Here is an 18,159-nt window from a genome sequence, read left to right as displayed (position 1 = left end):
TTTACATAATTATGATACATGTAGTTGATCTAGCTTATTATTAACGTTTCCATGAATATTGTTATGATTTTTGGTTGTCAGGTTCTCAGATACATGTGCTTCTGGATATCAAAATGATAGTCATATTCAATGCTTATTTTATTTTAATAAATTATTAGTCAGTTTTCATGTTTTTTTAATCAATGCTATGGTTTCAACGAAATATACAGCCATTTTTTGAGAATGTATTATTTTCACATTGTTGTAAAACAATTTTACAAGGTACTTACATTTTCAGGCTAAATGAAATAGACACCATAAAAAATATTTAGTATCTTGGTTAGACCTCATTTAACTCTATATCTGATTTAATAATTTAATTGTTTTAGGTTTTTGACCGAAGGAGGAAGAGGCTGGTCGAAGAATTAATTGATGGAAAGATTGTTTTGTCTATGAGAGCCATTTATCAATCAAAACTAGGGCTCAGCATTATTGACAAGGGTACATATTATATTTATACACAATTAATCATTCCTGAGTAAGGTTAAAAAAATTCTTAACCTGAAATTTATGTATTTTTCACAAAAAATAACTGATACGAGTTAGAGTTGCCTAAAAGAATCTACCATTTATTGTCATTGTATTTAGTTTTGTGTGGGAGTTTTGTTAAGTGCAAAACCAATGTTTAAAAGTCGTGAGGTGAAGCCTTTATCTGTTTGATGCATAAACCTCATTTTTGTTCTGAAAAAAACATACTAAAGTCTTTTTGAAAATAAATTTGTCACAGAAATAAATAGAAATGGATAAAGTATGCATACTATTGATCCTTTTCTTCTGATTTTCCATAAGGAGTGACAATTTCGAGTCCAACACCTAATATAAATTTTCAATATGACTCAACCTTTGAATAAAAGATGAGTTATAAATCAAAATGTTTTTTATGAACCAAATATCCAATTAAAAAATCAAACTAAACCATCTAAGTAGCGAACAATGTTAACGAGCAGCTACAATTTTCATTCTTCCTTTGTTTTCAAAATCTATATCCCCCACATTCGTAACAACAACAATAGCCTATGGTTCATCAGTCAAAATCTTCTCCCCCCTCATCATCATCACTTGTAGGGTATTAGATGTCTTAGCAAGAACTTGATCCCAAGAACTAGAGCAAGATAGAACCAATTTTAACAACAGCTTGATTGTGTAAAATAGGGTTATAAAGGGGAAAAGATGAGAGAAGAGGAGAAGAATGTGGATAAGGGAAGGGATGAATTGAAACTTTCTCCAACCCTCTTTTTCCTTGTTCATGTCATATTTTAGTTCAGTTACATCGGCAAGATGGCTAAGCGTAAACCAATATTTTGAATGTGAAGGCATGGGATGAGGTGCCTATGGTTTGAATGGCATGGGAAAGTTGTTTTAATTTGTATGAGCCATAGGCTTGCGCTGCTGATCCCAAGTCCATATAATGGAGGGTTATGTCAAGTTGGCAGCCAGTGCACAACACATGCCAAATCTCCTCACATGAATTCAAACTCAAGCAACTTTACCATAGACACTCATAGGAATTAGGCACTAGTTTTGGTTGATGTTCAGGAAATTCCCTACAACAACCATTCTTGTTATCTGGATCCTATAATCCGTAAAATGGACAGATTGATGAGGATGTTACCCATGAAATTAGTTTTTTTTTTTTTTTTGGTTAAAGTGGAGATGTTCTTTAGGAGTGTAATCTCACCAATGTTTACCAATCAAAATAAAAGACAGTTTTGACAGCACATCGATAAGGTCACCTATGCTTTATGATATTGAATGTCGAGCGAAGCCAGTAACATGTTCCAGATTTGACTATGGCATAAGTGAGGATGTCGACAAAGAAAATTAATGTTTTGGTGGACCATTCTTGTTTCAGTCAAGACCGGCATCAACATTGACCCCAAGACATTCATTGCCTTTGGAATGTATAGGAATATTTTGGTAAAGATTGTCTCAGTTTTCTCCTCACTGAAACATTGTATCGAACCAAGATTTGAAACCTTGGTAATATGTGTTATTAAAAGCACTTTCCTTGAGCAGAAGATATAGTTCTGGAATCTGGATTGAGTTGAATGGAAAATCGGATATTTTCGACCACAAGTAGTTGGGATATGACGTAGATAATGGTGATGATGGTGAGACAATTGAAGTTTATTGCTATTGGCAACGTAATTGACTATGCCTGGATTTTTTTTACAGTTTCACACACAACTTCGAGAGACTGAACATAAAATACAGTTTTACTTTAATCTTGTAGACAAAAAAAAATGTTAATGAACTTAATGTGTCCTCTTTAAATTGATCAACTCTATTTCAAATTCTCACTGGATGAGGGTTTTATTGTGGGGCATATATTTCTGTTATTGAAGCAAATAGACTCATTGACGGTTGCTGAACTCTTTAGTGGGTGCTTGCTAATTGATGGTTCATTGTTGGGGCTTGGAGACATGTACTTGATGAATTTCTATCTGCTTAGGCTGTTTGTTGATTCATAGTTTTTTGTGGGGTTTAGTTTGTTCTGAATACCTTAACCTAGGGCTTATAGATGATCAGTGTCTTTTACAGGAATCAAATGACCATAGTTCCAAAATAAAAAAATAATATTTGGACAATATAGGTCTCACTTCTTAGCCCGGCCCAAAGAGTATACTTGCTTATGTGAGAATTATCACTTTTTGACATCAACAACCTTCTATGTTAATGACAAGAAATAAAGGAGAAACAAAGGGTGCTTGTTTTATCTTCATGTCAACATTAGATCCTCTTTCAAGGGTCTGAAAAAGTTCCGTCGATCATTCATCTATTGTGAAGGATGAAACAGGTCCATCAGATAACAATTTCCCACATGAGACATTTCATATTTTCTTAAGCTGCGGAAGAGACTAGCTTATAAATTGCTTTTCCCAATCTATTATTTTTTTTATTTTAATAGTGTCTCACTATAAGTTGAGCTAAATTTTATTTGCCACAATAATGGTTTGTAGCACAGAAAAAGTCCATTGGATCTCCATGTGGGTTTATCAAATCTTTATTTCAAAAAGAGTAAAATGATAATCTTTCTGGTCACCAAAGAATAATTTACACTTCATCCCTTGTCATAACCTTCCTTGAGTCATTCAACAGTTAATACTTCTATTTGCATTTGAGTTTCTAATATTCCAAGTTATAAGATGAATTTGGTGTTCATTTGGGTGCAGGCGCAAAAGAAATCTTGCAAAGCCTATCTGAGAAACAAGGGAGGAAGATGGATTCAACAGAATCTGCAAAAGATATACAACAGTTTATTGAATTTTTCAAGGTATGGACATTTTTTTAGAATAGATCTAGTTGACCCTCATTATTGATGCCATTATCAAATTTAACATCCTCCCCTTCACCTTCATACGCATCTTCTACAATGTAACTTGCTTCCACTTTGGATACTAATTAAATGTGTGCCACTTTTCTCCTCATCTATAGCACAATCCATGGGTGGGATTATGGTAATGCCACTAGTAGCCCTCATTTCCATATTTCCTTTACGTGCTTTGGATCTAAAACCCAACCTTATGGAATTTTGGAGTCAGCGGATTTCGAATATGAGTCCAAAAGAAGATTGTTATACAGTAATTTCTTCAGAATATAGATAATTAATGCAGGTGAATAGCTAATTTAAAGTCACTGTACATGCAAGTAATCCTAATAATCAACTCTATTCCTTGTTATAAATCAACCAGTATGTATATAATCTAAAATGGTTATTTTTATGAGCAAAATTTCATTGAAAATGAAGGCCGGTCAAGGAGACCAGCAAAAAATACAAAGCCTCCCCCCTACACCACAGAAATTCAACAAACCCTCTCCCAACTACCTAAGAAATCCTCAAAACACAGACCCTTGAACTCCTTAAAGAGTTTACACCAATAAAACAAGTTAGCCAAAATAAAGATTATGAGGTCCTCCACAGAAAGCTGTCGAAGGCAGAAATTCCTTTCTTTTGAAATCCCCCAACAGACTGCAAAAGGGATTTGGCTCAACGAAATCCTGTTGGAAACCAAGGACACATATCCCGACGACATCCAAGACCTGAACAGAAATCGGAATGACAGCAGGAAACATCATACCAAACATAGCCAAACAAATGTGCCCAAATTCATGTGGAATTAAGTATGATTTATCTGGTTTGTAATAATTTGTAAAGATTTTCCTAGTTTATTTATTTATTTATTTTTATGGATGTGGAATTAAATATGATTTACCAAATTCCTGCATTTCTTCTGTGCATTAGGTCTCATGTTGTTTCTAGCATAATTCTTTGTCCTTTTTTCTTACATATTCGATGCACAATTCTTTTTTTTTTTTTGTCCTGCAGGATCAAATCTATATGTCTGAAGTCAAGTACCCCATAGAACACTTTAAGGTAGTTGGCTTTTAAACAATATAAATACTATATAATTCAAGCATGTTAGGATCTAAAGGGAAATGATGAAGACATTGTTACTATTATGTATTATTGAGCGTGCAGATCAATTATATTGATGAATCATGTAGGTCAAGTTGTTTCTCGATAAATATATTTCTCTCATCCATTTCTGGTAACCATATTTCACTCAAACATTATGCTAATATTATCGACCGCATTATCATGTATATTTTCTTCCTTTTATTTTTGATCACTATGTTAAGTGAATTTAATTTTTGTATTTGGTTTTTAGATATATCCCGATTCAAACCTTGCAGGAATGCTTCCATAGTGATTATCAAGGGCTTTCTTGAAGTGTGTACCTGTTTTGAGTTTCCTGATGGCATCGAGGCAAACTCCTCGTAACTGTGTTGGACTCCAACACTATCCATGTCATTGTCATATAGCTTTTGCCATCTCGATAATAGGCTAACATAATGCCAAGTTTTAATACATATTTATTAGAGGGAAAAAAAAAGATACAAAAAGCCCAAGGAGGTCGAGGGGATCTACCAACGATAGAATCATACAAAAGGAAGACTATCTTAGTTCATTTGCAATGACATCCCATTTGAAACTAAGTCCTTACATAAAACCCTTTTGCGTTCCCAACAAAGCTTGGATCCCATTGTCCTTTCCTTCCAAGGCCCTTCCAATTTCCCATAGATTAAGATGCCAAGTCTCATTCCCAGCTTGATGCTTATGATCTCAAATTCGTCTTGCGGCTGCATTTCTCTACTTCCAAAGGCTCCATAAAGTCGTGAAGGGAAGAAACCTCTAGATAAAGTGATGAGCCTCCTTCTAGAGTCGAAAGCCCAAGTGTGCCAAACTCCTAAAAAGATGAAGAATAGACATTTGAAGAATCCGATATATATGTTACAGGTTGATAACAAATATTGTTTCTTTAGTGAGATCCTGGTTCAGTAGGTTTTCTATTTCTTCTAGCTTTTTTTTCCTTTTCTTAATACAAATTAATTGGGAAAGAGTGGAGATTTACTTTGGGGCATGCTACTTGAGTGGCACTTACTATTCAGACTAAAGGGAATATTTTCAAGGTTTAAAATCTGATTTCGAGACAATGTTTTGGTTAGGAGAAAAATTAAAACGGTCTTGACTGAAACATTCTGAGACAATCCAAACAGTCCAAATATTCATAAAACATTCAATGTTTTGTTCAAGATCGGCCCAAACCAGAATGGTTCATTGAAATATTCCGAAACGAAATGAAACTTTGAACCCATAATGTTTTATATTAGAGTTATGAAACCAGTTTTGCTCTATGGGTAGAATGTGAAAATTCGGATATCCCAGATACCACAACAATGGGAAGAGAGGGGGGGGGGGGGGGGGGGGGGGGGGGGGTTGGTATAAGACTTTTTGAATTCTCTTGAATTTGGTCCTTTTCTAGCCTCCTAGGTAGGATAATGTGAGAGCTATTCTACCTAGAGCTTGTCACTTATCCCAACAAGGTCTCTCAAAAAAAGATTATACTAACATAGCACGTTCATGAGAGATTGATTATGGAGGCCAGTATACATGGAAAATAAAACATGCTCAGAAAAAATAAACAAGATGAACAATACACAATAGGAAAGGAAGATTTGGAATGGTTCGGTCTTGCCTACATCCACTCTTGAGGGCACCTAACCTTGGGCCTTGGTATTCCACTTAGAAGAGATTTGTGGTTCCCCTCAAACCCTTTTCACTTGTTTTTTATCCTATGAAAATCAACAAACCTAGACACAGTGGTGGGAATTACTCCACATCACACTCTTGGTTTTATGCTTACGTTTAGGAAGAACCTCAAAAAGGACTTCACTCCCAACGCACTTGGAATAAGGAAACCTAGAGCCCAACACTCTTCCTTGAAAGGTCAAATACTGTTACAAGAGCTTGGTTTTATCCCTTTGGAAGCAAAGAAACCATGGACAAGAAGAATTGAAAATAAAAGTAAAAAGTGAAGACTCTTGCCTTTTTGAAGAATGATCTCCTATAAGCTTGGAGAGGTTTGAATCTTTAAAGCCTCACGCCATCTTCTGCTCCCCTCCCATCTTTGGCTGAGATGCTCCTTGAAATATTTGTCGAAATGCTTGGCGAGATTTTGTTAATCACAATTCACAATGAGTTGTGATAATAAAATAAAATTCCGACCACAAAGTATTTGGAGTAAAGTGAATCATGCCAGTAATTGAAATTTTATAAATTGTTGGTTATTACTAGTGCATTAACATATTTCTTTCTCTACTATCAAATAAACAATTTATTTGACCTCGAAGTTTAACCTAATATTCTATTAGGCTGCCTGGATATGTTTCCATATCATTAAAATATACTTTAGCCATTAACTTTCCCAAGTTTGAAAATTTTAATTTGTTGGCATGCAGACATTTAACGAGTTTTTCATAAGAGAGTTGAAGCCTGATGCAAGACCAATTGCCTTCAGGGAACGGGATGATGTTGCTGTCTGCGGTGCTGATAGCCGTCTAATGGCATTTAAATCTGCTGAGGACAGTTTAAGATTTTGGATTAAGGTGATGTCTACCTTGTGTCCTAAACCATTAGAGATTTTACCAGCTCTTCATTGATAATTTTCATCTACTATATACAGCTAATAGTGTATCATGAAAGACCAAACTTCTTCCATTTCAAGAGCAAGTCATGATTCCTTTCATGGCAATATTTTTGTTTCCATATTTGTTTTAAATATTTATATTCTGCACATGACATGTCAGAGAAAGTTGATCCCATCCCTAATTTTCATGTGTTATCATATGCAATTTTAGCATGCAATGTTAGTAATAATCAAACCCTCGCATCATTTAGCTCAAGCCAGTATCACTTCTAAATAGGTAACATACATTTGTGCGTTATGTATTTAATGTATGCATGTAAACAAACAAGTTTCAGTGGTTTGGACTTGGCATGAAAATTGAAGCCTATGTGATACATTATTGGAAAATAATTTGCTACTATTTTAGAGCTGAGGACTCCACTACGTCATATGGTTTCTAAAGTTCAGTTGTACATGTTAGCATGGGAGGTATAGGATAATAAAACCCTAAGCTCGGACAACCTAAATTTTATCTATTCTAGGTCTGCTATATTTGAGGAAAAGTGGGGGAAAGACTAATTTGGTGGCGAAGAAGAAAGAAAAATTATAGAAAATGGTTTTAGGCCCAAAAGATTTTATTAGTCATTATGAAAGGTTTCACTAAAGGCCTATTGGGTATGTGAATTATAAAGTTTTGTAATAGGGTGTTGTAATTAGCTTTAGTTTGGAGTTAGGGACAGGTTTTGTTGACAATCAGTTATCCCAAAAGACCGATCTGATGGGGAAGGTTCAACTATGAATACAAGAGGGTCACGGGTTGAACTAGGGCACGATACGTGAGCACGTGACACCGGGGAGCGGAGGCGGATAACACAACACTCAACACTCCCCCTCACCTATAAGGGTGGCAAATTCCCTCGAGGAGACTCGAACCCGTGACGTATACGAACCTAGCGCTCTGATACCATGTTGACAACCATTTACCCCAAAAGACCGATTTGATGGGGAAGACTCAATTATGAATACAAGAGGGTCACGGGTTGAACTGGGGCACGATACGTGAGCACATGACACCCAGAAGTGGAGGCGGATAACACAACACTCAACAGGTTTAATATAGAAAATAGAGAAAAAGAGATGGAAAAAAATAAAAATAAATGAAGATGAAGATAACAGAAAAGATAAAACAGTTATCTTGGAATCACAACAAGGGTTGTTGGCATGACATTAAGATGGCTTCAAACCATACCCAATCACTAGAGATATCTCAAGATGAGAGCTGTAATTTTTTTAAATAAATAAACTGTGAAAAATCAATTATAATAGCCATATATGTAAGCTCTCACATGTTAGACTCAAACCCTATTCCTAACATGAGTTAAACTTTGACTTTTTGACCTTGACATGCAAATCCCATGTAAAATTCATATCCTATTAGAATTTTGGCTGTAACTTTCACATTACACATCGAATTTGCAAAATCGTGGGCTTGTTGGATGGTAATTGAATACCTTTCAAATGACATGAAAATCAACCTGATATGACAGTTTTGATCCCTCAAAATAAGGCCTAAAAAAGTAGCGTGAATGGTACTCAAACTCAAATAGAACTTCTAAAATAACTTGAAGACAATTCGAAACTAGAATATAATAAAACTAACTATTTTGAAACTAATCCTAACAAGATAAAAGTGATAAAAAAAAATAACTCTGAACCCAAACAAACGACAACCTAAATATTACTAAATTTCCATTAGAACCCGTGATTGTTGGCTTAATTTTGCATTTCCCTTTAATGGGGGGCCTCAAAAGGACACCTAGACAAGTTCTTAAACTTTGTTCAAGTTGGGTGTGAATCAAACAATGCGTGTCAATATCAGTACAAGTTGATTACAAAAACAACTTGGTGAACTCATATCAAATTACGTATAAATTTTCATGTAATACAACTAGTCATTCCCAATCGAAATGAGTAGTCCTTTCTAATTGCTACCAATTTTCATGTAATCTTCTTCCTAGTCTTTACCTTAGAATGAACTCCCCGTAGTCTTTTTTTTTTTACTCTTTGTATGTTGATTCTGATTTTGGCTTGCATCAAGAACTAGCTCTTCATGAGTTGAAATAGCAAGGGAGAGTATCTATCTATCAACCTAAAATGTGAAAAGTGGGCCCTGCCTCTCTTCCCAGGACTATTGTGCTATATAATGACCTTAGACTGTCGACTATATGTCATAAAAAAGTCATAAGTTGTCATTGTTTAGGACAAAAGTTTTAGTTGTTGTTTTAAACTCTCTGAAAATATGATTTTGGGTTCACTATTTGACACTAGCTTACGGAAAGACGCACTTCACCACATCCTTGAGAAGGTTTTGGCACTTCACATAGGGTGGTGATGAATGGAGCTTCAAAATATCTTGTGAATTCTTAGTCTCAAGCTTCATTTGTTTGTCCCAGGGGCGCAAGTTTTCCATCCAAGGTCTCTTGGGGACAGATGTATGCTCCAGTTCATTTATCCAAGGATCTTTGGTGATTTTCCGATTGGCACCACAGGTATTATTATGTCTCTCTATTTTTTTGGTTAGATGCATTTTTCTTTAGACTGAATCTTTAAGTAGTCTGATTTCATTTATAAGTTTGCAGGATTACCATCGTTTCCATGTTCCAGTCTCTGGAACTGTTGAACAATTTGTTAACATTCCAGGTTGCTTGTACACTGTATGTGCAAATTAATTTTTTTTTTTTTAACGTTAATTGACTGGTTTTTTCTCCTTTTTTATTTTGATAAATTTTCATGACCTGCCTTTATTTTGTTCTAGGTGAATCCAATAGCTGTTAATAGCAAGTACTGTAATGTCTTCACTGAGAATAAACGAGTTGTAGCTGTTATTTCAACTGCAGATTTCGGAAAGGTTTGTTGATTCTGCCATGTGACACTACCGTGACTCATTATACTTTTGCTCTTTCTGTCTAAAATGTTGGTGGGTTCATGATTGGTATTATGGTTCTAACCGTAGCCAGTCTGATAGATGCATATTATCGTAGGAGGACACTGCATGGGGTCAAGCCAAAGTCCAAGATGTAGTTGAATATAAAGATAAAAGGTTAAGAACATAATTATCGAACGATGGAAATAAGTTTTAGTGTGATGATTCATTATGTAGGTCCAATTCTTGGTCTTTGGACATGGTTCTAATTTGTCTCATATTCCCTTTACCTTCTATTTGTGGCTATTGTCTCGTGCTTCCTATGTTTGATGAAATATTGAATGAGAAAAAGGAACAGAAGTGCCGGCTCACTTCTCATATGGTTGCAGCGTTTGAAGAAGCATGTCAAATGTGTTCTTTGAGTTTGAAAAAAGACTTCAATATCAAGATTTCAGGACTTACAGGGATTTCCTTTGGTGGGACTATTGGTGTGGTGAATCCTCTAGTAGAAATGATTTCCTAATTCTCTACTCCATAGCAAAAGGATCATCAGTGCAGGAATCTGTCAGTTACAATGGTGAGAATATATCCTAGTAGATTTTCGTCTCAAAAGGAACTTGAGTTATTGGGAAATAAATCTCATTGCCAAACTGTTAACACATAGAGATGGTTATCATCTCTCTCCCTTGGTTGTTAAGGAACTGTTGTGGTCTAGAAATTGAAACAACTCCTTTTCGATCAATTCCTTAAATGCAATGTTGACCACCTACAGTCCTCATGTTTCTTGGTTACCTTTATTTGGGATCGAGAGCCCCTTCCAAAGTTGCTTTTTTCTCTTTGTCAGCCTCCTTGAATAAAATCTTCATCATAAACCACTAGATTAATCGAAAGAAAGGTGGGCTTCCAATATTGTATTTGTTAATCATATCCTCATTCATTATGAGTTGAAATTTTTTGTTCAGTGTTCTTTCTTGTCTTTGTCTGGGATTTGTTGGGTTCTTCCTTATTCAGTTATTACTCCAGTTAGTAAGATGGCACAACTAATAAAGAGCCATGTAACTTTTTTCTGTCTTTCTTCTTCATTAGCTCAGAAGAGGAAAACCCCAACTCACCAGGAAGAGACTGAATCCATACTGTCTCACGCACAATATGTGCCATAGTTTTATATTATGCTTATGCACCTAAGCAATGAAGTTGCATTTTTACTCTTCCATATTACCAAGTTGTCACCCACAAAGTGCAGTATCCAGAGATAAACTGCCAACCAGACCTATGACCACTCCAATCTGCATCAGAAAAACTTGTATCTTGATGCAGACTGGGCTAATCACAGTGAGATAAATGAGCTTCTGTACTAATCTCTATGCATCCCCGGATCATCAAATACAGTTTTAGCCCAAAATACCCTTCTCCTACACTCCTTGTTTGTCTCCCCTGAGAAAGATACCCAAGAGGTTGGTCCATATACACTTCTTTATGAAGATCGCCATGTAAAAAGGCATTCTTTGTGCCAAGTTGATAAAGATTCCAATGTTATATAACTACTATGGAAAAATAACTCTTACCCCCTCTGTTTGTCTGTCTATAATCACCATCGAATTCATATACGAAAAAATCGGGATCCAATTCCATACATGGATGAAAAGGAAGCTTATTTCATTGATTGCGCCCACTGATTGATGGTGGAGAAGAAGGTGGGGCACTAACCATGAGAGGCAGGCACGTCCCCAAGCAGATGTTTCATTTACAGACAGAAGACATTCATTACAGAATTAGGTCAGGCTATAGGAGAGATCTCAAAATAATCAATACCAAATGTTTGTGTATAACCTTTGGCTACAAAACGAGCCTTCATTCAATCAACTCTTCCATCTATTTGGTACTTAATAGCATAGACCCAGCAACATCCAACTACTTATTTGCTCGGAGACGAAAAGGTTAAATCCTGTGTTTGATTTATGGAAAGCCTCCATCTCCTCATCCAAACCCCCTTTTCCTTCCAAAAGAGAATAATGCTTGATGATAAGTTTTTGGGACAGAAATTGAGAATAGAGACTGGTGAGTTAGTGGGAAAGGGCAAAACTGAGCAAGAGGAAGCTGAGTACCTTTTTGAGGCTATAGGAAGATCCTCACAAGAAAAGAAGCATAGATTGGTGAGTTAGTGAACAGGTGTCCCGCTGAATGTTCTTGAAACATCTTTGATTTACTTAAAGCGGTTTCTTGGCAGGAAGAACAGTCACTGGGTAATTTTTTGAAGGGCTATAGGAAGATCCTCATAAGAAAAAAAGCATAGATTGGTGAGTTAGTGGAGAGGTGTCCCGCTTAACATTCTTGAAACGTCTTTGATATACTTAAAGCGGTTTCTTGGCAGGAAGAACACTGTCACTGAGTAATTAGGGTGTAATGGAGGTGGAGTCTTTAAGAAATTGGAAGTGGTACATAAGAAGATGAATAAGAGTCCCCCTGACTATTATAAGGGATATCCATATCAACAGAATGCCATCAACGGAAAAAAAAAAAAGGTGATATTTTATAAGAATGTAATATCAGTGCATATAGTGCATCTACGAATTTGAGGATTCCAACATTTGTATCCTTTCTGAGTGCATAAATATCCCAAAAAGACACTTAAAAGGCTCGATGAGGCAAATTATCATGATAAGGACCATGGATTTAAATATAACAAACATACCCAAAGAAACGTGATGGAAGATCAAATAAAGGACGATTAGGTAAGACAATTGAATGAGGTGTTTGACCTTGAAGAACTGAAGAAGGCATAGAATTCATGAGATTTCTGGCAATCAACATATTGTTTTAAAAGAAACCAGAGCAGTAATGCCCATGTCAAATCTTGGCAATCAGTATATTGGACTTGCAGCTCCTATAATAAAGAGATGTGTCAGATGGTTAAATTTTTGTGGCAATCAATGAGCAGTTATTTTGACTCCCCTTTGGAAGTACTTCAATTTTTATAATGGGAAATTATTGTATTTAGACACGCAAGTTGTTTTCTCAATAAAGAGAGGACCCAAAATCTAAAGATCTTCAATGGTAAATAGTTATATTGTTTCTTGTTGTTTAGGGCAGACCTTTTATTTCAAATGTTGCATGCAAAAGTTCTTTGTACCAGTTTCTCATGGCCATGTCTTGTAGTTTAATGTTAACCTATAAATCAATTGGAAAGGTTGTGCCACACTCACAAATTAATAAGGGAAAGACACCTTCATAATTTTTTGGTTTCAGGTCGCATTTGTTGCTATTGGAGCCACGATGGTGGGCAGCATCACCTTCACTAAGAAGAAGGGTGACTTTGTACATAAAGGAGATGAGGTTTGCTTGATCTCTGACTTCTATTTTATTGCCACAAAGAACATTTGGGTTCCCCCGATTTCATTTGACCAATTTTTCACTCATTTTACAGTTTGGATATTTCTCATTTGGAGGAAGTACTGTAATTTGTGTCTTTGAAAAGGTTAGTGTTCTATTGTACAACTCTACAAACTTAATAACTTCCCCCTTAAAATTGGTACATTTTTTCCCTTCGTTTCCTACTATAACAAAACAATTCCCATGTTTTTCCACAATGGATGGGCATGTTGTTACTCCAATACTTCCTCACGAAATAGACTTCAATTTTATATCCATTTCCTATGATAGCATTTATACATGACTTAAATGGTTTGAACTTATTCCTCTCTCATGATGCTTTACATAAATAGTAAGATAATTTAGACACACCCCTCTTAGTTTTGGTGAATATTTAAGACACCCACATGTGCTTTCAAACTGATGGCATACTGTTATTGACCATGGCTTCTCTGAGAGGTTGTGTACACCGTTACACAAGCATCAAGAACTTGTGTGAATGGGGAGGGAACATGTGCCATTTCATTCCAAAATGTTCCCATAGCACAAGGCGCAAGCCTCCAAATTCTATTGCAGGGTTAGCCCACCTCAAAATTCCAAAACCAAATCAAGATAATAAAGAACTCAACTATGATCTTGAATTCTGAATTAATCTGATTTTTTCCCCATACTTAAATGCTCATGTCTTCAACCTTTTGCCAAAAACCCTTGATTTTTCACCGAAATACTCAATGATATATATATTTTTTCCTTAATCTATTTGACCTCATCTTCAATCTCTTGCTAAAAACCCTTGATTTTTCTTCCCCAAAATGCGCCGTCCTCAACTTCTCCAAAAATTGTCTCTTATTCTTGAGGTTTGAAGGTTTAAAATTATCATGATAGTATTAGAAGACTCCAGTCAAGGGGGCATGTCATCAGTTTGAAAATATAGGGGTGGTGACCTGATATACAATTTCTTTTAATACTATCATATACTGTACAGACATGGTATGTTGAACTTTTGAGAATTACAGTATCTGGCATCTGTGACCCTGTCTACCATCGTCCTACATTTCCATAACTAAGTCTCATGGTTCTTTTTCGTTTTTTGTTTTTTCCTTCCTTTTATTTGTCCCTGTAATACATGATCTTTCTCCAAAAGAACAACTTATGTGTCAAGCCTTTTGGGCCATTGATCTAAAGAATCCAATAAATTTTTTGAGTTTTTCACTTCATGTACTCAGAACACCAGATTTTTATGAAGTGAGATTCAATAGTTTTTTCCGTCTTACTTTTTGAAAAGTTTTAAGTGCATATTTTATAAATGCTTTCTAGTAATTTAACTGAAGGAATGATTATTTCTAGAATTCTTCGTATAGGATCCTTAGGTACTTATCTTAGTAGCATGTCATAAGTGATTGTGGCATCCATTTAATTACTAATTCACACCATTTGTGTATCCAAAATATGCCACAGGATGCAATAGACATAGATGAGGACCTCCTTGCAAACAGTGCTAGATCGCTTGAGACCTTAGTTTGTGTCGGAATGAAATTGGGTGTCTCTAGAAAAAATCAGGATGGACTCAACTTGCCAAATGTGGGGAAGTGCACAATCGGGGAATAAGGGAAAGTGACGTTCTCTTTAAATGCAAACCCATCACTTGAACGCTCTTGTGTGATTATCTCATTGTATTTCCTACTATGATTTGCAAGGAAGGATGACTAATTTAGAATATATGCGCTGCTTGTTCAGTATCAAATTTCATTTGTATATACAACTTCAAAATTGGATGATTGATCAATCTTTTTCTTGTTTTTGTCTGTGGAAGATTATCCAAATATATAGTTTCTGCTACTATATTTGATGTTTTAATCGCTTTGTTGCTATGGTAGGCAGTATTCTGGCTAGTACTAAAATTCCTATTTTGTTCAACTATTATTTGGCAGTAGTTGAAGTTTTATATAATGGTTGTGTAGAAAATCAGATTAAGGTTTAGAGAAGAAGAGGAGAAAAAAGAATGGAGAAAGTGGGAGTCGAACTTGACTCTCTGTCATGCCCCAAAAATTCAACTCCCATGATTTCTAGTTGAATCCCGAGGCATGATATCTACTCATATCATGATAAACAATATATAGACACAAATTGAACAATTTAACATAATTACACAACAAGTATTGGAATATTTGTATATAAGAGTTTGAACATCACCCACATAATCCAATGACTATAGAACATCTTCTCAAACTGAAACTTTATACATATAGAAATGATAGACACATGCTATGTCAAAACAGATACAAAGACAGGCCTCTAAGAGATACTACACTTAACCCACACCAATCACCCATGTTATAGTAGCCAAACTTCTCTCCTGGAAGCATGGCATCATCATCAATCTGTCCTGAAGCTCATAAGATTCTTCAGTTTGTGGTATATCTGAAATTTTATTTGATAGGGTGAGTAGTTACCCAACAAGTCTTTTGTAGTTCAAAATAATAGTCCTAGGTATGTAGATTAATCACACTCAAGTAGTTTAAAAATATGCAGGTTTTATTTCAACTATAGACAAATTAGTAAATTAGAATAATTGCATTTAAATAATTTAAGTGAAATACTGTACATTTAAACATTCGTAAATCATCTTGGCATCCATATAATATACAAATCAATTATAGTGTGTTAGAATAGGGATTTGAGGATCACGACTGATGTGAACATCTCCCAATCAAGATATGAATATGCTGCAATACTTTATTTGTATGGAATCCACCATTCATTCTCGATTTTGTGGCTAACAAGGCAAATCACTAGGGTTAGTTGTTTATCAAGCTCAAGTTAGCGTTTCACTAGGAAAATAGTGAAACATGTCTCCTTAACATGGGTCAAATACGTCAATTACTCTAGACTATTAATGATAATTGGCTAGTCAGTTTTGTCTATACCCATCAAGCATACGTGTAATTCTCAAATAACTCTAATCTTATACATACACTACATTTACACCTTGTTCTTTATCAAAGGTAGAAGAGAATTTTTCGGATATGGAGAATGGTATTGATCTCTAAAGCATCTCATACTATTAGGGAGATCAAACATCTCAATCTATATCCTAGAGTAACGTGTTGCTCCGAAAAGTTATAACCAACTATTCATTATAGGTACTCTCTAACCCTTTAATAGATCATTAAAATACATAAGTATAATTATTCTTTTTATTTTCAAAATATTTAAATTAAACTGAAAAATAACACTCAGTATGGATGTGAATACCTCATTCTTCTATGAAATATCATTTTGTCACCATATGTATCTTGTGATCATGAATCTAAATCTAGTAATATAAACTACACCTCGCGATCACACGAGCTAAGTCTACACATCGTGATCACACGAGTTAAATCTAATATACTTAGTTATTCATACGTCGTACATTCAACCAAACTAAGATATTTGTTCTCCAAGTCATCTAAAATTAGTCTATTGTATCTCATAGAAATTATGTCCCCAAATACTGTTTTTATAATTTTAAGGTAGACTCATTAGTTTGGTAAAGGTTTCAAACGTAGTATATTTACTAGTGTTTTTATAAAATACTAGTGTTTTTCATATATACTTTTTCTAACACCGAAATAGAATTTGATTTACACTTGTTAGATACTTATTAAAAACACTAGTGCTGGTCAAAATTTCCATCAACTTAGTTTGTTGTGAAAACGTATGAAAACCTAGTAAAAACAGTAGTGTTGTCCGGAATTTCCATCAACTTAGTTTGTTGTGAAAACGTATAAAAACTTGGTAAAGTCATTAGTGCTATCCAGAATTTTTAGTAACTTAGTTTGCTATGAAAATTAATAAAGATTTTGTAAAACAATTGTACTTTTATTTATCATCAATAATACTATTCAACTAAATTTATTCATAATTAAAACATGTTTCAAACATCTAGAAGCATGCTTTTCAGAATTTAATAGAAGTGGAAAATAACTTGAATAATTTTAAGAAAAAAATGCATGAAACATAACTTACAACTACGATTAAGAAGTTATAAAATGCCTATTTGATTATGAAGTATGTTCTCCAAAATGGTTGGATCTTTGTGTTGGCGAGAATGAACTCCTTTTTTTAAAGTGCTCCCAAAAGGTCTTACTTCAAAACTTGGAAGATGTTGACAGCTTTTTCTCTTATTGTTTCTTCTTCTAATACTTCTTTTAAGATTTTTAACAATGGTGTTGGAGGAAGAGGGTTTTCAATTGAAACCAAAAGTTTGATTATGTTTCTCCATGGACAAAGAAGATGGGTTCTTATAATCATATGTATATGTTATAAAAATGAACAAGGCGGAGTAGGTCCATCAATTCACTTGGATATTAAATGTATAAATCAAGCATGTGGAGTAGGTAAGATGATCATCATCCCACGTACTTAGATATTTAAACGTATAAACCAATCATGTGGAGTAAGTGATTGATTATGCTTGGATATTTAAATGTATAAATCATGAATGTAGAATAGATGATCAATTATCAAACCACAAAAATGCATATGTATACATAAACAAAACAATCCTACAAACATAATCCAAATTTCTTTAGTAATAATAATAATTAAATTTGAGTCATCACACTCTCACTATGAACTATGGTATATATAAAATTAGAAAACAAATGAAATTATAAAGATGCCCTTATGACACATTTATAAAATACGGATATATTTAACACCCCTTCAAGATGGATAATATATATCATATAATTCCAGCTTGTTACACATAAAAGTAATATTATCACTTTCCAATGGCTTAGTAAACAAATTAGCAAGTTGATCTTCAGACTTGATATATGTTGTGACAATCTCACCACTCGGAAGTTTCTCCTA

At 34.7% G+C, this 18,159-nt stretch overlaps 1 protein-coding gene across 2 annotated transcripts in view; it reads left to right on the top strand.

The window, feature by feature from the left end:
* LOC147409803 (phosphatidylserine decarboxylase proenzyme 2-like) overlaps positions 1-15,141 on the top strand; it is a 45,765-nt gene extending 30,624 nt beyond the window's left edge. For both annotated transcript variants that reach the window (XM_086431861.1, XM_086431862.1), the window contains 10 exons: positions 369-480; positions 3,213-3,313; positions 4,367-4,414; positions 6,841-6,987; positions 9,461-9,556; positions 9,647-9,721; positions 9,823-9,915; positions 13,177-13,263; positions 13,355-13,405; positions 14,758-15,141. In XM_086431861.1, the coding sequence (XP_086287987.1) occupies positions 369-480; positions 3,213-3,313; positions 4,367-4,414; positions 6,841-6,987; positions 9,461-9,556; positions 9,647-9,721; positions 9,823-9,915; positions 13,177-13,263; positions 13,355-13,405; positions 14,758-14,907 (960 nt within the window). In that variant the 3' untranslated portion in view covers positions 14,908-15,141. The remainder of the gene's footprint in view (positions 1-368; positions 481-3,212; positions 3,314-4,366; positions 4,415-6,840; positions 6,988-9,460; positions 9,557-9,646; positions 9,722-9,822; positions 9,916-13,176; positions 13,264-13,354; positions 13,406-14,757) is intronic.
* Positions 15,142-18,159: the final 3,018 nt, after the last annotated feature.

This window comes from Akebia trifoliata, chromosome 2 (genome assembly GCF_017979445.1).
Source record: "Akebia trifoliata isolate Shusen 1 chromosome 2, ASM1797944v1, whole genome shotgun sequence".
Taxonomy (NCBI): domain Eukaryota; kingdom Viridiplantae; phylum Streptophyta; class Magnoliopsida; order Ranunculales; family Lardizabalaceae; genus Akebia; species Akebia trifoliata.
Note: the sequence above shows the minus strand (reverse complement) of the source record. Positions and strands in the feature narration are given on the sequence as shown.